Source organism: Squalius cephalus (genome assembly GCF_949319135.1).
Source record: "Squalius cephalus genome assembly, chromosome: 17".
NCBI lineage: Eukaryota > Metazoa > Chordata > Actinopteri > Cypriniformes > Leuciscidae > Squalius > Squalius cephalus.
The window spans coordinates 33,065,785-33,086,470 of NC_137138.1; the positions used below are offsets into that span (position 1 = coordinate 33,065,785).

Sequence of the window (20,686 nt, forward strand, 5' to 3'; positions counted from 1 at the left end):
AAACTGGCGAACGCCCACTTACCAATGGCTCACTTCAGCCAATCAGTGAGGGTTGTTGGGCGAACGTCGCTAACGTACGTATTTAATATTCATGAGCTAAGTAATCCCATAGTAGGATGTGTGAGTACGGTGGGCTTTAATTAAATTAGAGTCGGTGAGCTGGGATAGGCTGGGAGTTCACTCGGTCCAGACTGCAGGAAATCCGACGTGGACTGTAAACCCGCAGAAACGGATAGACAAACAAGCGAATGACTATAAATCCATGCGGAAAACTTTATCAGATTTTCTGCTGTGGCTCTGAACGTTATTGTGTATCTGTTTTTAGTCTGAGAGTGTTACAACATGCCACGGCGGACTGTACTAGAAGTAACTGTTCAAGATGTGCAAAAGAGAAGAAACCCCAACAAACACTATGTAAGTTGACACCGATTGACATCTCTAAAGACTTTTAACGAACTTTTCCTAATGTTTTTTCTCCTAATGAAAGTGTTCAGGGATGTATTTTGAGAATGTTTCGCTGGTTGGTCTGAACAAAGAGGCTGGAGATGTGATCAGCAGGATCAAGTTACACATCAGCACAACACGCTCAAAGAGTTGATATTATACATGTATCTCTTTATTTCTGTTCAACTGTTGCAGAGTATTAAACTCTTCAAGTGTTAGGTAAAGTGTCCTGACAGCTGTGGGTAATAAGGCATCTATTCTGCAGTAATAGGGTCAATCCAGATGTTTTCACGTCGGTATAAATATAACAAAGACACTTATGAGTCTATTAGCTTAGACTGTATCTGTTTATATAGGTTTATATATACATACATACATATATATACATATATATATATATATATATATATATATATATATATGTAAAACTTGTCCTGTTCACCACACCCTTAAAGTTCTGAACACCCCCTAACCTCCTGCTATTGAACGCTGCCGTAGGTTCGGCTTTTCCAGTCCAACAAAGACAAAGTTTTGTGTATTTTAATTCATCTTTTGCAGATTAAGTTGCTGTTATGTTTTGCTATTTGTGTTTTTACTCTTTTGCCTGAAGAAGCTAGCTCATTACCGCTCAGATGACAAAATAAAAGCAACTCACTTGACACATCATTTAAAAGCTTACTTGCAATGCATGTAAGAAATCTGAGCAACTCTGTAAGCTCTATAGCTCAAGGTTATCAGTTTGATTTACCATGGTGTTATTTTCCCCAGATTTAGACCCTTTCTGTTTCTGTGCTTTGATACAGGGGGGAATTTCACTTAATTTGCTGAATTGTCCTAGTCATATTTCACCCCAAAATCATAAGAAAGAAAGTAATGTAGAAAAAAAATATTTCAATTGTTCAATTGTAATATTTCACTTGTTAAGATTTATACATTATGGTTTTATTTGTTGAATTTAATTTATTTTATGCTAAAAACATGAAACATTGCATTACAGTAATTTGTTTCTTATATTACAGTAATATGACTTTTACAATAATGAGTAGCTAATTAGAATCCCATATTGTGAATATTAAGAATAAATGATCTTTTTATGTGATATTTGACCTCAAAATGTTTATGTACATATGTGTAATTTAGACAATGTAGAAAAAAACTGTTTAAAATCACAGTAAAATAGAGAAAATAGCCTAATTGTTTAAACTGAATTAAATATATTTTTTAACAATTAACTTGTTTACTATGAATTTATTTATATGATTTGCAGGCCCTAAGCTGTCAAACATTTTAAACCCATTTTATCCATCTATTCTGATAAATTTGTCTTCATTCAATCTTAGTCCAGAGTAAGTTGTAGTGTCAGGCACACTACTGAAAAATTCAATTGCACCGCTGAAAATAAAATCTATAACAGAAAAAGAAATGTAATCGGTGTGATTAAAAAGAGTGGTGGCAGTGACAGTGCGTTGTGCTGACCATATAATCACGTCAAGGACAGTATTAGCTAGTAAAATTAACATTTAACAACTATGAACATTAGACCTAAAATTCCAACATAATATTAATCCAATTATTACCGCTCTACTCTGTAATGCATGTTTTAAAATGTCAGAGGGAAAACTTATTTCACCATCTAGTGTCAGAAGTCAATCATGTTTGACCTAAATAAATAAGGGATAAAACCTATCACTATATTAGAGATTCAAGAAATGGGGAAATCAAAAGCAGAGGCAGGGAAATCCCACTACTTCCCTGGCAAACCACATCCCGCATGTATGCATTTGATTTGACTGTCATTTTTATTCATTACAGTACATTTTAAAGGGTTAGTTCACCCAAAAATGACTCACCCTCAAGCCATCCTAGGTGTATATGACTTTCTTCATTCAGCCGAACACAGTCGGAGTTATATTAAAAAAATATCCTGGCTCTTCCAAGCTTTAATGGGAGTGAATGGTACCTTAGATTTTAAAGCCCAAAAAAGCGCATCCATCCATCCTAAAAGTAATCCATACGACTCCAGGGGTTAATAAAGGCCTTCTGAAGTGAAGCCATGCATTTGTGTAAGAAAAATATCAATATTTATAACTTTATGTACTATAATCACAAGCTTCTGGTAACAGTCGAGTCAAGTCGAGTTCTGGCTTAAAACATAATTCTGAATGTGTTTGGCTGAAAGAAGAATGTCATATACACCTAGGAAGGCTTGAGGGTGAGTAAATTATGGAATACTTTTCATTTTTGGGTGAAATAACCATTTAAGTCTATATTTTTCCAGTATATGTGTTCCCTGAGAATCAAACCCGTGACCTTGATTTGATAGCGGCATGTTGTACCAGTCGAGCTCCAGGAACACAAGTTGGTATTTCATCCAAAGAAAAGTTAGACATAATAAAGTTATTTTAGTCTTACATTTTACATTTAGCAGACGCTTTTATCAAAAGTGGCTTACAAATGAGGAGAACAATGAAAGCAATTCAACTAACCTAAGGGCAACAATATATAGGCTAAGCGATGTGAGAAGTCCCAGTTAGTCTAGCACAGTTCACAAAGCAAGTTTTTTTCTTTAATAAATAGAATATAAAGTGTTAGTATTAATGTGTCACTCTTAATTTCAGTTCTGTTTTTGTGTTACTGCAATTTCCAGTTTGTATGAGTCAATCATTTTATAAATAATGGAGCAGCAGGTTTTACGTCATTCAGAACAAAACACCACATGAACCACATGAACAGCTGCCCATGTGCAAACTGATGGCATCCTCATAGCGTTTCTCTGAACAGCATGATCTAGGAAGCCAGAATCGAAATGTGATCCAGGTTTCAGTGCTGTGAAGAGCCATTATAGACGTCCGTTACCCTGAGAAAACCCTTAGCTCGTGTTGCTCGTGTAAGAAAGCAAGTCGATTACTATAAACATCTCTAATAGCCTGCGGCACACTCTCTATAAAACACTGTATCGAGTTACTGATACTGATCAATAAAGGACCCATGATTTGAGATGTGTGGGAAATAATAAAGCATTTCTATATTGCTCAAAGAAGCCGGTCATTGGTGAAGGCAGGCCCTCTCTGGAGAGATGTGATCAGGAGGATCAGCACAACACGCTCAAAGAGTTGATATTTTACTCTTTATTTCTGTTTAACTGACGTAGAGTATTAAACACTTAGGCCTGGTTTCACAGACAGGGCTCAGATTAAGCCAGGATTAATTAGGACATTTAAGTAGCTTTTATAAACATGCCATGGGAAAAAAACAATGAGAGAAAACAATGACACTGACATATTTTAAGATATATCAGTGCAAGTTGCTTTCAGTTCAAACAGCTCAAACATACATTTTAGTCTGGGACTAGTCTTAAGCCTTGTCTGTGAAAGCGGGAGTTAAAGTGTCATGTAGAGGTTGACCAATTTCAGATTTTACGATACCGAGAACTAAATTAGGCTGCTGATAACCGATTAATTAACATATCTTTAAAACTAATACTGAATTAAAACATAACACTGAAAGTAAAATAGTGCTGAACTTAACTACAAACATAAACGGTATTGACTTAACCATGAAAATGTAGTGCACGTTTAAATAAAAATATAAATATGAATACATATTAAATATGTTTAAAAAATAAAAGATATCCAAACTGAGCCAAAAAGTAATACTACAAAGAACATAAATAAAAATAGATGCATCCAAAATGAATGAAAAAACAGTAACATTTAACAGGTCCTGTTATGCAATAGAACAATATAATAAAATCACCACCATAACAAGAATAGAAATGTACAGTGAGAGATTTAAAAGTCATTACTTTTACAATACTTGGAACATCATTTCAAATTTTGATGTGCAAAATCAGATCTTTTTCCATGAATCCGTTTTTTAATGCACTCAAATCTTAATGTATGTAAAATCTATTTTGACATTATATTTTTGTTCCGTCCATTGGTTGGTATTTCAATCATTGTAGTTTTGAGAGTGAATCCTGCATTTGCATGTGGATGTCACTTCGGTCCTCTTAGCGGCATCAAAAACAAAACTTTTATTCAAATTCTGAATGGATTATTAAGCTCGCAAAGAGCAGTCCATTTATAATCACTTAAAAGCTGTAACATGTCTAAGTTTATCGCTGAAAGATCGAAAGATTATATGTATTTGACTTATCTTTAAACTGTGTCTATAAAGGTGTGAACCAAATGGTCCATACAATTAGAATAACAAAAGAATTCCTCTGGAACTTCTTGTGGATTGCAGGATCTCCATTGGGAGGAGGTCCTACATTATTTATTGTTTGTAGTCCTCTAATCTTCAGGTATAAATCCTGTCCCACAGATAGAAATCTGGGAGAAGTTAAGATTCTTAGAAGGGTTAAGATTCCTGAAGGCATCCTGCTGCCATCTGTGTCATTAATGTTAATCAAACAACAGCAGCAATCAATATAGAAGACCTTAGCAAGCTCATAACAACATCCTGCAACCACCCATTACACATAAACTGCATCCAAAAATCACATTTTTACACCATTGCTGTTGTTCGTAATACAGTAATCACACTGTATGTTTAACTGAAGAAGTCTCTCACTTTCATAGTATAATGTATTGCTGCCCACGAACACCTACTCTTAGCAAGCTGTTATTTAATGATGAGCTTCTAGGTGGGGACCGGGGGTTGCATTAAAGTCCAACTGAAAATAAAAATTCAGTCATGATGTTGTTTTGAAACCAAATGACTTTCTTCTGTGCAACACAAAAGAAGAGATAATAAAGAAATTGTTTTCTATGCAATTACTGTTTTCTCTGCAGTGTTGATGAAGGGACTGCGGCTCAAAAAGCTTCAAAAGGATTATAAAAATACCATGAATGTATAATTAAAGTAAAAGTGTCTTTTGGAGCCAAACTATCTTTGAATGAGGAATAAATCAAAATGCAGTCATTATTCAATGATAATGTTTTCCTCCAGTTGGCTGTCCTCCACTGCAACCAAATCAAATCAGTGGGTGAATTAGTCTGATTCATGAACAAATCGTTTAGATTTGGGTCACACCAAAGACAAATTCAGTGTGTGATGGCTTAGTTTTAGTCAAAGCTGTCATATGGCTTTGATTGAATGATTAAATGTAGTGCACATGTCATTAGAGACACTTGTAGGATGTATGTATGGTGCTTCTGCATCTTTTTAAAGCTTGTAAGCTCCAGTCCTCATTCATCAAAGTTGCATGAAAAAGAAGTACTGGTTACTTGTACTGGTTTGGGACTATGAGGGTGAAAAAAAATATAAGTAAAGAGAATTTCCATTGTTTGGTAAACTGTAAATGTGGGTTAACTCTCATTTTCTTTCCTTTTTTTTCTGTAGGTTTACATTATCAAAGTGGCTTGGTCTGATGGCAGCACTGAGAACATTTTCAGGCGCTACAGTAAATTTTTCGACCTTCAGGTGAGTTGTGTACTAGTACTAGTACTAGTTAGGCCTACAGTATACTAATGTGATCATAAACATGTGAATGAAAATATAATGAATCCAAATATTAGCATCCTTTTTGCTAACATTAAGCATAATGGAAAACTTAACCAGTGTGGCTGTTCTTTGTCAAGGAACCTTGATGAAGTGATGCCAAACCTTAAGTTTGATGTCATGTGCAGATCTAAAAGCTTAGTAGTTGGAGAGATCAACATGGATTTCACTGATGGTCACTGAATTGCTGACGTTTATGTGGCAGGAATTCAGTGGTGCAACAGGAAAAGCCATCACATTCATGGCTCTGTTTGAGAGAAGTGTGTAGAAACTTACTTAAGATATAAGCTAATTTGAGTATGCTTCTGTGACAAGACCGGTGAACTGGATTTTGGCCTGTTGGTGGAAGTCTGCAATATGGCGGTGTCAGCATTTAAATCGGTTTCCTTTTGTTTGTTTGTTTTTTCGCTCCAAGAAAACTGCAGCTGATTGTTTGGATGTTGGTCATACGGTACTTAGTCAGATTGGCCACATTTAGATCCTGACAGGCAACGTACCAGTTTTCCAGACATCATCAAAATTAAAGTTAACTAAATTGTGACTGAAATATAGTACTTTTGTACAGTAGAATGTACTTCTCAAAGTAATAATAGTAATATTAATAATACAATGATTACTTAAATAATAACTTTATTTTTAAGGAATATCACACAATTTGTTTTTCATATTTTAATTTTAACAGTAAACCTCAGTTGTGCTGCACTTTGCAAAAAAAAAGTAAAAAAATGTAAAAGATAAATTAAATTGTTAATGTTTTGTGCCTACGTTTGATTACCACTGTTTTTGATAATATATTTGTATTAAATCATAAATCCAGAAAAAAATTAAATAGACAACACAGAATGTCTAAAAAAAAGTTTCATTGGGCCAGGCCTTGGCATATAATAATTGGCACACTGAATGTTTTGATTCATAAGGGAACTTCATGAGTTGTGAAATGATATCTCGTCCAGATCACATTGACCTCTTAGTCATCTAATTTCTTTCCTTTAAGACTGGTCATAAAATTAAAAAAATAAAGTCTATTACATAAAAACTCAATTTATCTACTTTGAAAAAAAAATAAAAAAAATAAAGATTCTGTACTCCTTGGCTAACTGCTAGTTTTTAAGACATTCTTAAAGGGGTGGTTGATTATCTTTTTTAACTTTAGTTAGTGTGTAATGTTGCTGTTTGAGCATAAACAACATCTGCAAAGTTACAACGCTCAAAGTTCAAAGCAAAGGGAGATATTTGCTTTTAAATAAATTGCTTTTTTCTTAAGGGCTACAACAAACGATTTATAGGGACTACACGACATTCCTCCCGGGTTTATGCAAAAATTTACATAAACCCCTCCCCCGGGAATGCGATTTATAGATTATCATGACAGAATATGCTAATCAGTGACTAGAAGATAACTACACATAAATTCATCAATATTCATACACATAAATACTAGGGGTGTAACAATATATCGTGTCACAATATATCGCAATACAAAAATGCAACAATATGTATCGTGGATAGTTCACCTAAAATAAAAATTACCCTGTGAGAAAAAATTTACGTTTTCAGAGTCAGTACTATATTAAACTACAATATGTTATGTTGAATATAATGTATAATAATGGGGGAATATTAGTGGGTCCTGATAATGCCAAATGTCTTATGTTACCAGTAAAAAGTGGCCTACATTATATCTCTAGCCAGTGACAGAGTGCGAGCATATTCGTCTAAATTAATCCTGTATCTTCAGGTTCAGAAACATGAATACTTTTTTTCTGGTGTCACCATTGTCCAAGCCTGTTCATTTACACCCACAATGTTATATCAAATTTAGCATTTAATCAACAGTACATTTTTCCTTTTATCATATGTCTATCGCAATAATATCGTATCGTGAGTTCAGTATCGTGATATGTATCGAATCGTGAAATTAGGGTATCAATACATCCCTAATAAATACATAAATTCATCAACTTACCATTCAGAAATGTTGCATTTTACATGTTGTCAATTCTTCTTGAGTCTCTCCATTATTGTCTGACTCATAACACGTTTGAACATAAACATTGACATTTCCAGTGCATGTCTGTGTGAGGTAAAAGGACACAAGCTGTTGTAGCTCCGCCCCCTGTGCTGGGAGCAGCAGCTCATTTGCATTTAAAGGGACAGACACAAAAACGGTGTGTTTTTGCTCACCGTCAAAAAGTGAAAATTTTAACATGCTATATAAAAATATCTGTGGGATATTTTGAGCTAAAACTTCACATACACACTCTGGGGACATCAACGACTTATTTTACATGAAAAGGGCATTATACAACCCCTTTAACAAAGAGGCTAAGTTTAAGGTTCAAAGACTGCACATGAATAATAAACTATATTAATACTAAATTACTGTAGCTCAGATGAAATAAAAAAGAAAAAAAAAAGATTGTCTTTTGAAATGACATTGAATTGACATTGGATCTTCATTAGGAGGCTTTTCTGAGCAATTATCTATTTATAAATTGTGAATAATTTAGTTATTTAATCATAACATTTTGTAAGTTTTTCAGTTTACATATAATCTATTGACAGCCCTAATAATTATGAATGTAAAATCAAGATCATTGAGTATGCTTAATGTAAGTGAGTCGTTCTTGAGAATGAGATCACCAGTTTAATGCCTAATATAAAGTACACACAGATCAAAGCACTAAACTTCAAGGCTTGCGAGAGAACAAATTTTATCTGAACTTCTTGTTTGCTGGTGTACATCTGTGCTGACTCTTCTTCTCTCAAATTATAGGAGCCAAAAACTTGTAAACAGTTTATAACGGAAACCCACTATTATTAGAAGCACTTAGCACAACTGAAGCTATTCACTAAATTTGGACAATTGGTCAGAAATCCCCTCTGCGAGGTGTGCCACAGCTTCCTGAAAATGTTACAGGATATTTTCTCTGATGGGCAATTCCACAGAAATGTGAACCATACCATGGAAAAATCTGGTTTTTAGCAAATGAACAAAAGCCCTTCAAATAATTCATAGGTCTGAAAATGTTAACTGTAGCGCTATAATGGATACATTTTTTATATATTGTAATATTATAATAATTTATTGACCACAAGAGGTGTGCATCAATATTAATAGATTTCCATACAGCCATGTTTTCATAAGTAAAATTTATAAAAAGCTAAGTTAAAGGAAGTTCCCTTTCGAGGGAACTCAACACCACGTCAGATTGACGCTATGGGAACGCCTCTGTGTGGGCCAGTGTCTGAAGCGTGTGTGCCAACACGCCAATGAAATTGACCTTGAAATAGTCAGGTTACGAATGGTAAGCGAGTCAGTGAGACTATAAATAGACGTTCAAACATGTGACATCATCTTCTTCGTCTTTAGGAAGCCACATTGTTTGATGTGTGTGTGTCATTGTTTGTCCTTAGATTCCATTGGTTAGGAGTTCTTATGGCAAGCAAAGCATTTAAAAGATGTGTGCCTCCTTGCACATGCTTTCTGACAGACAATGATACACACTATTTGTGTTTGGGACACACAACCTTTGTTTGGGAGCGCTGCATGCCCGGGCATCTCTTGAGAGAGGTGGCTGCCCACATTGTGATTGTTTTACCCTAAATAAAAAACTCTGCTCTTGCCGGGATCTCTTTGATGATGATGGAAGCCTGGCATCTGCGCCCCTAAGGCAGCTCGGAGATTAAAATCTTGGTGATCGCAGGTCACGTTCTGAGAGATCTGAGACGGGAATTCCCCTTACTCAGTCTTCACCCGCTAACTCAGGAGTTCTCTGTGGCTTCTTCCGGTCTGCCTGAGAACATAATAATGGCCTGATCTGACTTCGAGGAGTCTAATGTGTTTGAAGTTGAGGTGGAAACAATTCCTTCTTTAGCCCTAAGTGCCACCAAACGGACTGCCCGCGTTATTGGCGTTCTATGGATGAACCTTTCGGGGATCAGGCAGAGAGATAAAATGACTCTTCTTGACTCCCTGGTTTTGCTATTTGGCCTCTTTGGCACTGCAGTTGAGAGTAGTCGAGAGGTTCAGAGAGACAAAGTTTCAGTTGGCTACATTCACTATGTATATTCCCCGCCATGGCTCTGAACCTTCGGCCCCAAAAGAGCCTCCGGACCCCAACCAAGCACCAGAGTTTGGAGAGATGGTCAGAAGGCTAGCGTGGCTGCCAACACCCTGACTCTGAGGAGTCGAGCGTCGAACCGGCATGCCCGCAGGAGGTCCTGGAGGGATCTGAGAGAGGTCTTAGATATAAAGAGATGGACCTCATCTTGAGATGTTTCCTGGCCCCCATTGGGCTGGAGGTGACAATTGGACGTAGACATAGCTTGTTGCAGCCTTTTTTCAGTGCAGGAGGAAAAAGGTGGTTTTATAAGCAGAGAGATGGGAGAATCCTCAGTTTGCTTTTTGACTGCCCCCTCAGCACTCTGCATGAGGAGAGAGTGTATACTTCCTTGTTGTACTCCTTTTCGGAGTGGTGACAGAGTTAAGATAATCGATTGAGAACCTGGAGTTAGTAGCGGTGTAGTAGCCTGCCCTCTTCCAGTTGGGAGATGTAGGCAGCTGCGACCCCATGGTTTAATCATGTTAGTCGTTTTTTTTATTTCTTTTGTTGCCTCCCTGGTTCGGAAAGGAGTATGTGCTCCATGCATGGCGATGAAGTCAGAAGTGGTTCTAGCTGATCCTGGTGGTGGTAGCAGTGCAGTGGCTGAGGATGGTAGAGCTATAAGTAACTTGCCCTCTTCCATGGAATCTGTTGGCGGATGTATGCATAGCTGAGGCCTCCCTAGCTCCCGACAAAGTAAGTTCCAGCACAGGAGCTTGAAGTGAGAGTATGAATGTAGAAGCATCAATTTATATGCCCTTCCTCAGAGCTTGCAAGGTACTGAGTAGACAAATAAGTACAAGGCCACACAGCCAGTCCCTTGGGGGTCAGAGGTACGAGCCTTTAAGATGACGCCCCAGTGAAGGGCGATGGATAAGTAGAGAAGGCTGCTCTTCTAGTTGCCCCTCCCACAGGTCTAGCTCAGAGGTGATCGTGCAGACTGGGTTCGACTTGGTTGCAGGAATACCTGCCCGCTTCCATTGAAGTTGTTAGAGATGCACCAATATGAACATTTTGCCCGAAACCGATAACCGATAATTCTTTATATTTCAAAGCCGATAGCCGATATATTGACCAATAAATCTAAATCCAAATTTGTATATAATTTTTGAGATCCTGGTTACAAAAACAAAAGTCACCATTAAAAGCCATGTCCCAGGCACACAATTATAATGATGTTCTCATTATAATTTTATGTAGCCTATATGTCAGACTTGCGCTGCGCATGTTGCACTTAACCGTATTTTCGTTTTTGAAGTGATTCAAATCATATTTAAAGCAATTCAAAACCATCATGTTGAACAGTGCGCATCTGAAGTGTCTCAGCTGAAAGAAATAATCCATTATGTATTGGCTTTAAAGGGATAGTTTACTTTGAAATTCAATTTTGGTATGTTTTAGCTTACCTCAAGGGCATCCAAGATGTAGGTGTCTTTTTTTCCGCAGTAGTTTCAATTTTGATATTTTTAGGTCAAACCGTTCTTGTCTGTCAGTCATTTCATGCAGGTCTGTGGTCACTGTCTCAAAGAGCATGCACACAGTCGAAATTAAAACAATTCCCCATCGTCCAAATTAAACAATTCCCCATCGTAAGTACACATTGATGGCCTAAGACACGAAACGAGCGGTTTGTGTGAGAAAACGAACAGTATTTATATCGTTTTTACCTCTTGTAACACAGCCACGTCCAAGTGATCTGGTGCAGACTGGTGCATAGATATATACACTAGATGTCGCCTTGGCTACGCAGTTCTTAACGAATGCCGTAGCCAAGGCGACATCTAGTGTATATATCTATGCACCAGTCTGCGCACACGACACACAGCAGGATGCGCGCGCGCCCTCAGATCACTTGGACGTGGCTGTGTTACAAGAGGTAAAAACGATATAAATACTGTTCGTTTTCTCACACAAACCGCTCGTTTCGTGTCTTAGGCCATCAATGTGTACTTACGATGGGGAATTGTTTAATTTGGACGATGGGGAATTGTTTTAATTTCGACTCTGTGAATGCTCTTTGAGACAGTGACCACAGACCTGCATAATATGACTGAGAGACAAGAACGGTTTGACCTAAAAATATCAAAATTGAAACAACTGCGGAAAAAAAGACACCTACATCTTGGATGCCCTTGAGGTAAGCTAAAACATACCAAAATTTAATTTCAAAGTGAACTATCCCTTTAATATATCGGCCAAATTTTCTTATTGGGCCGATAACGGTAACCCTAAAAAAGAACATAAATCGCCCGATACCGATATGGTGGCCGATATTGTGTATCCCTAGAAGTTGTTGGTGGTCGAGTTCCACTTCCTCTGCTACCCTCTTCGGCATCGTGATAAGGCCGAAGGTGAGAGCAGGAACAGCGCTAGAGTTAGAGGTGTTGCAGTTTGTGCTTAGTCTGAGGACAGTAGCAACCTGCACTTTTCTATTGAAGTTGTTGACGGACGTGATTTTGGTGTTGCTTCCTCTTGGTTTAGCGGTAGAGTTAGATGTGTTTATCTATGTAAGGATGGGAACTCTTGCCCTCATCTATTAATGCGTTGCCCCCACATAATGAAGAAAAGGGGACTATCCTTTTCTTCCTGGCTTGGTCTTAGAATGTGCTTATTCACATCCTTTGGGCAGGCATTTGGCAGTATGGTGGCATTGGTATTGACGTCCCCATAGCATCAATCTGATGCAGTATTGAGTTCCCTTGAAAGAGAAGGTCTTAGGGTTATGGATGTACAACTGAAAAGCCTTCTCTTCCATGAGCACTTATCCTCATAAAAAAAAAAAAGTAATAAAAAAAAAAAAATTCCTTTTCCTTTATATCCTACCTTTCCTTTTCCTTTATGTCCTCGCTTATGCTACTCTGAACAATGTAACCCCGGTTCCCTGAGAAAGGGAATGATACCATAATGCCATACGATTTTTGTGGTAATCAGTATTATACTAAAATGCTATAGATCGAGCTTAACTTCTACTGAACCTAGCATATTCAAGGTTAAGTTTGATGGTGTTCCTTCTTTATTTTAAATGTCTATAGCCATGTGTTATGGACAAGACACACACAGTCACTTCATATCAAATCGCATGGTTATGATGAAGTGGAGAAATAACAAAAAAACAATGCTCAATTGTTTACCAAGATGATTCATGTAAATAGCTAATCACTGAAATAAATAATAATAAATTCAACTTGAAATAAAATAATTTGTTGTGATCATTTTGACACAGATTGTGATTAGAAATGCAATTGAAGTTGTCATTCACTGCCATCGGCTAACTCATATTTATTCGTTCTTTGATGTCTCTATCATATGACGAATGTGACTGCTTTGGTGACTATTTCCTCAACTTTCCCTCCATTTCTCTCACTCTTTGCTGCTTGTCTTTCTTCCATGAAGAAGCATGTTGTTGAGAAACTCTAGTGCTGATGCAGCACATAGCAGCAATGAGGCAGGGCATGCAGAGTGTAAATACGACAACCACTAATGCATTTCAATAGTGAATCAGATCGTATTATAGTCGTCTGAATGTGGTTTTGTGTTTCATTTTTTTTCTCTGTATTTGGGAGTTTTGCAAATGGTGGAACATACATTTTCATTCATACCACAATTTTTGGGATTGCGAGTTTTAACTTGTATTTGATTAATGGCATCACAGTGAAGAATTTCTTTAAGTTCAATTAATCTTTCATAGCATAATTTTTATCAGATAATATCAGTCTGTGTTCTCTTAATCCATGTTCAGGACACAGAGTTTGCCCTTTTGAAAAATAAGGATTCTTTAGCATACTTTTAAAAAAAAGTTTGAAATAATTTACTTAAGAATTTCATTAAGTGCAAAATGAATGTAATGTTTTCTGAGACTCAGTTGCATGCTATTTACAATTACATTAAAACTTATTATAGAATGCAAGTAGTTCAATCCACTTAAGCAGGACTTGAGTACATCTACATATGCCATTTTTACTTCCATTGTCTTTGAAATATGGTTCAAATATGTACTGACAAAAGTACTGACGAGCATTCAGGGTAAACTAAAATATACTTAATAAAAAATATAGTGCCTTGCACACCCAAATCACTTGTAGGCACAATATAAACTAGAAAATATATAAATCATGCAGGCATCATGCATGTAAATATATTTGTAATTACACATTTTTAAAGGGATAGTTCACTTTGAAATTAAATTTTGGTATGTTTTAGCTTACCTCAAGGGCATCCAAGATGTAGGTGTCTTTTTTTCCGCAGTAGTTTCAATTTTGATATTTTTAGGTCAAACCGTTCTTGTCTGTCAGTCATTTAATGCAGGTCTGTGGTCACTGTCTCAAAGAGCATGCACAGAGTCCAAATTAAACAATTCCCCATCGTCCAAATTAAACAATTCCCCATCGTAAGTACACATTGATGGCCTAAGACACGAAACGAGCGGTTTGTGTGAGAAAACGAACAGTATTTATATCGTTTTTTAACTCTTGTACACAGCCACGTCCAAGTGATCTGAGGGCGCTCGCACATCCTGGTGTGTGACGTGTACTCAGACTGGTGCATAGATATATATACACTAGAATAGATGCCGCCTTGCCTACGGCATTCGTTCCAATGAACTGCCGTAGCCAAGGCGACGTCTAGTGTTTACCAAAATTGAATTTCAAAGTGAACTATCCCTTTAATGATCGAGTTGCAATTTACTACATTTAAAACACACACATACACTACAGTTAAAGGGGTGGTTGATTATGATTTCACTTTTCTAACTTTAGTTAGTGTGTAATGTTGCTGTTTGAGCATAAACAACATCTGCAAAGTTACAACGCTCAAAGTTCAAAGCAAAGGGAGATATTTGCTTTTAAAGAAATTGCTTTTTAAGGACTACAACAAACGGCTGGTAGAGACTACACGACATTCATCCCGGGTTAGTGACATCACTAATCCTAAAATTTACATAAACCCCGCCCCGTGTTACATAAAACACGATTTAGCGATTATCGAGACAGAATATGTTAATCAATGACTAGAAGATAACTACACATCAGCTACATAAATTCATCAACTAAACATTCAGAAGTGTCCTGTTGCTTCTACATGTTGTCCATCTAGGCCTGTCGCGATAGTCAATAAATCAATTAATCGCACGATAAAAAAAATGAGCTTGATAATTTTTCCGGCCGCGATAATTCCATTTGCATGCTTGTTTGTTTTCCTCGTCTCTCTCTCTCTCTACCATGCTCTCTACCAAATAGACTGGATGACCACTCTCGGTTCCTTATCGTATAGGAGGAGTGAACCCAAGTTGTCAGTTGCATGGTCTTTGTGTGGGAAGGCGGCTCCCGCGGCGCTTGTCAGTCACGTGGTCTTTGAATGAGAAGGGGCGTAGAATTTAGTAGGGACGCTAGGGACATGGCCCTACCAATATCCAGTGACACTGATATGTCCCTATCAATGACCCTTTAATGACAGATGCAGCTCAGCTTCAGGGGATGTCCCCGTCCCCACCAATTTCAAAATCAAACCTACGCCCTTGGGAGAGAGAGAAGATGATAGTTGTGAGTTGGAGGGGGAAAAAAAGAAAAAGATGGAATTATTTTCAAAGCCAAATGCGACAGCGAGCCCGATCTCATGAAAATGCGTATCTATACCACAAATGTTATTTCTCGCGCCATTTACGCCAAAAATAGTTTTTGCGTGCATATGATACGCACTTTATGGCGTGTAATACGCACGCACTCCTCACCCCTAATCCTAACCAAGTATTTTCAGTGCGTAGCAGATACGCAATAAATTGCGTCTCCATCTTCCCGACAGTACACAATCACTCGGGCGTTTAGTCGACAAAGTAACAGGAGGACAGTGCAAAATGGTGTGATATGGCCTGTTGAGGCTTTTTTTTTAAAATTTGTTTACAAAGGTCCTAACCGGCAGTTTTGCCTGTTATGGAATGTATCACTATTTATGTCTAATGAGCCTAATGTTTAATATTTTTTGAAGTGCAATTTTGTTTACATCCATTATATTTATTGTTTTTGGTATTTATTCAAGTGAAATTTTTTGTTAACAGACACTGAGAGTCCATTGCTTTTATTGTTTTTGGTTGTTTTGTTCATTTTTGTGGATATTTAAAATGTTTTCCATTTTCAATGTTTAATATTCTTTAGAAATAAAAGTTTATAGATCTTTGAAAAGGTGTACCTGCATTATTAAGCCATTATCATTATATTAGATGAAAACGGTCTCAATATTATGAGTACGACAATATTATCGTTTATCGCAACGTCCTATCTCCATCATTGACTCCGTTGACATCATCTGACTCCGGTTTGAACATAAAAGGCTAAAAGTTTTTGAAATTTTCAGTGCATGTCTGTGTGAGTGCAAGCTGTTGTAGCTCCGCCCCCTGTGCCGGGAGCAGCAGCTCATTTGCATTTAAAGGGACAGGCACAAAAACGGTGCGTTTTTTTGCCCACCCTCAAAAAGTGACAACTTTAACATGCTATATAAAAATATCTGTGGGGTATTTCGAGTTAAAACTTCACATACACACTCTGGGGACATCAGAGACTTATTTTACATCTTGTGAAAAGTGCATTATACCACCCCTTTAAAATTAAACAACACATCAAAATAAGTGGATTTTAAAGCATGACAAAGGATTATGTTTTAAAAGGTTCTGTAAAGTAACAATTTTATTTGACATTACAAAGTGCTGTTTTTAAAAGTGTATTTAAGTGTGTTAAGAAATGTAGACTCACTTTATTTTACAGTGTCCTTGTTACACGTTGCATGTTCTTACTATTGAAATAACAACTTTTTTACTACTCACTTACTACTTAAATTACAACATATAGGCTAACAACATTCTTAATTATTACTTTCCCCACATTTTAGAATAATAATATAAATATTACGAAATGCCACAAATAGAGGTGGGGTTATTATGTTGTGAACAAAAAGTTCAACCAAACTCAAAACTATAGTATATTTAAGCTGCGAATTTATAGGTTACAGCTCTGCACAATCTGGACACCATTTCAACCAACCAGTTTTGTAAAGATATTTGTGTGTAGACACGTTTTATATTTGCCCTCAAAACTCATTTTAAAGCATTTCAAGTTTTGGAGATCATGATAAACATAAATTCCTCTGTATGTCAGCAACTTACTTGTCCAAACAGCTCAAGTTTTGCTGAACACTAACTCAGGCGTGGCTCTCAGACATATGGATGTGATTAGCATATGTGAACTCCAGAGAGACGTATGTCTGCTCTTCACATCGGATAAGATGCCTGTCCTGTGGGAAGGGGTTTTCTCTTTGTTCAGCTGAGGAAGAACTGATTGTATAGATTTATCATAAAGGAATTTCAATTCCTCCTATAAACAACATTTACTGGAGTCGTGTTCTTGGCAGCTTTTACTTGTTCTCTTCTCAGTTCCTCACATCCACTGCTGTTACTCTAAGGGGCTGATTTACTGTCTTTTATTGAAAACACTGGGTTTCATTCACTAATAATTATGCAAATGATTCATATTTATATGCGTAGGACTTTTCACAAAAATAAATTAGCCTAATTCACAAAACGTACATGATTTTGTTCTTAACCTGGTTCTAATGTTAATGAATTTGGAGTATTCTAAATGAGCAAGGTTATTAATTTGCATATAACACGACCAAACCATTTCCAGATAAGGGTTTTATGCACAGCCGTTCATCACTCTCAGCAAACAGAGGATGCTTTCTAAAGAAGCTCTTTTGCTTGAGAGCAAGAATCTCGAGCAATGCCCCGGTAAACACCCTTTATACAGACCCAGATTACAGACCTCTGACACCAATTGTATACATGTAGAGAAAGTTCGCAGCTCAAGCTGTAATGCACCTTCTCTTACTCTTTTCTTGTGTGTCTGTAAGTCCACCCTGAGTTTGTAATACTTACGTATGTGTTTTAAGTTGTTCCTTTTATTTTTCCTGGAAATTCATATTACATTTTAGTATGGAAGTTGTTGATGAATCATGATTTGTTTTTGGAAATGTGTATGCAGGGTTAGTGTATAAAATATTATTAGTAGCAGTTGGTTCACCCAGTGTCATTATTTTCCCACTCTCTTGTCGTTCCAAACCTGTATGACTTTCCTTCTTTTGTTGACCATGACATTAGTTCTTTTGTAGAATGCAGACACTGTTTATTTCCACAAAAAAGATGAGAGGAATAGAATGAAAGTGTCAAAAATACTCATAAATTTAAACCAAGGTTAACTGAAAACTCTTTGCAGTAGTTGTAAAATTTTATTTGCACTTCCACGTACAATGCGTAGGAACCAGTGACTTATGGAATCGTTGACATAAAACGTGGCTTGATGCGTCTCAACTCAGCATATTTTGAAGTCACAAAAGGGAAGGATATTTGAAATGTACAGGGGTACACAGAAGATGTTTGTTTTACAATCTTTGTAACATTACATAATTTCCATACTTCTATTTGTTTTATTGAATTTACTGTTTTTCTAAAATGTTGAAAATAGCATTGAAGTATGAGTATCTGTGTCTTATTTTTTTACTGGAAGTGTAAAATTTTAAAATGTAAAATAGCATTACTAAAATCGAAGCCATTTATATGACTCTCAGGCCTGCTGAAGTCTAATACACTGTGTCGGAGACCACTGGTCTACGAAGTTCTTTGCATTATGAAGCTTTCAAGTTTTATTTTTGAAACAGTTATGTGGAGCTATAAAATGAAATCTCAGAAGAGGCAGACTCTGCTCTGTAATGGACCCATGCAGCTCGTTTGTCTGTGCGAAAGAGAAAATAAAGAGTTTTATCAATGTGCCGTCATTCAGATGGTGCTGAGTCACAGTAGAAGACATTGTTCCTTCACTTAATGAATTGGCCAACAACAGTAAAAGCTTTGTCTGGCAGAATGACAGCCTCTCTTTGCTTCGTCATTAGTCTCGAAAAGACACGAGTGAGAACTACGGCACTATTAATGTTTAACTTTTTAACGTGTCAGTGCACTGCATTCCTTTCGTGCTGTTTACGGCAAAAGTGTATGCTAAAAAATAGTGAAAAGCTTTCAATTTTCATTACATCTGTTGTTTTTATTTGTTCAGTTAGACTTACATCATGCAGTTTCCCTCAGCCATTTGTAACTCATTACACATGCTATATAAGTCATCATTATATTTATGAGCAAAATTAATCACACAACAAAATGATGTGATCTGAAATGCGAAACGTAGGCTCATTGGAAAAACTTGCCTCTACCTAGATTTTTGTAAAACTCAATAACATACCTATACATACAGTTTCAGTCTTTTTTACATAAATTATGATTACAGGGGTAGATTATCGATTCGAATAATCTATTTTCATGTGGTTCATTGCACAATACTGTGATATGGCCTCAAAAAACTTTTATCTAGGAATGCACCGATATGAAAATTTTGGTCGATACCGATAATTATTTTTATTTTAAAGCCGATATATCTAAATCCAAAGTTTTATATAATTTTGAGATTACAAAAACAAAAGTCTCATCATTAAAAGCAATGTCCCAAGCACAATTATAATGATGTTCTTATAATTTTATGAGTTATTCTATATGACAGACTTGCATTGCACATGTTGCACTATACTATATTTTCCTTTTTGAAGTGATTCCAATCATATTTCTAGCAAATAAAAACCATCATGTTGAAAAGTGTCTCAACTGAAGGAAATAATCCATTATTTATCGGCTTTAATATATCGGCCACATTTTCATATCAGGCTGATAACGATAACATTAAAAATGAACATATATCGGCCAATACCGATATGGTGGCCGATATATCGTGCATCCCTACTTTTATCATAGTGCATGATATGCAAGAAGCAACGTAATATGATTTTGCAGAAATGTCACCACAGGCATGTATTTCCAATGAGCCTGGGTTGAAGATGACAGCTATTTTTTCACTGGTTAGCTATATGTTGGGTATTGCATTATAAGTAAATTGTTGGGCCTAGCGCATTTCAGAACTGCTGTGCTGGAAAACGTCGCTCAGCTGATGAATTCAAGCTCTGCTATAGTCATTAGTGAATGAATGTGTAAAATGCACATATGACCTACTTTAACGTACTTTGGAAAGGCACAGGTGTGATTTCATTGGTCCGCAGCTGCTTTTGGACTGGAATAAGGGCCTGTTACCAAATCTCTACAGATGGGAGGAAAATGTTAATTGGTGCCAGCAAATAAAAATAACGTATAGCTGTAAGTGATCATTATAGGGTATTCTGGACGTAAGTATTAACAGAGGGAGGTGTTGGGTATAAAAATGTTCCACTATGTCAGTAGATCTATGAAGAGCACGCGGGGAGGGGGAATGACCATTTGTTGAATGGATTATAATCAGCGACAACTTGTTCTCAATATCCAGTCAAATCCCTAATTGATTCATTCAAGTCCTGCCCTACATTTTTCATCTATGAACTAAAATGAGTTGTCTTTTCACATTGATGTTAAGTTTTTCTGTATTGTTTTCCAGATGGAGCTTCTGGATAAATTCCCTGTGGAAGGTGGACAGAAGGATCCAAAACGCAGAATCATTCCCTTTTTACCAGGTAAACATCATTGCAGAATGACCCTTTGCATACATTCAAGTCAAGTC

At 36.7% G+C, this 20,686-nt stretch overlaps 1 protein-coding gene across 2 annotated transcripts in view; it reads left to right on the plus strand.

Moving 5' to 3' along the window:
• The first annotated feature begins 122 nt into the window (after window positions 1-122).
• The window catches only part of sh3pxd2b (SH3 and PX domains 2B), a 48,594-nt gene continuing 28,030 nt past the window's right edge, over window positions 123-20,686 (plus strand). For both annotated transcript variants that reach the window (XM_079847001.1, XM_079847002.1), the window contains exons 1-3: window positions 123-414; window positions 5,791-5,871; window positions 20,564-20,639. In XM_079847001.1, the coding sequence (XP_079703127.1) occupies window positions 343-414; window positions 5,791-5,871; window positions 20,564-20,639 (229 nt within the window). In that variant the 5' untranslated portion in view covers window positions 123-342. The remainder of the gene's footprint in view (window positions 415-5,790; window positions 5,872-20,563; window positions 20,640-20,686) is intronic.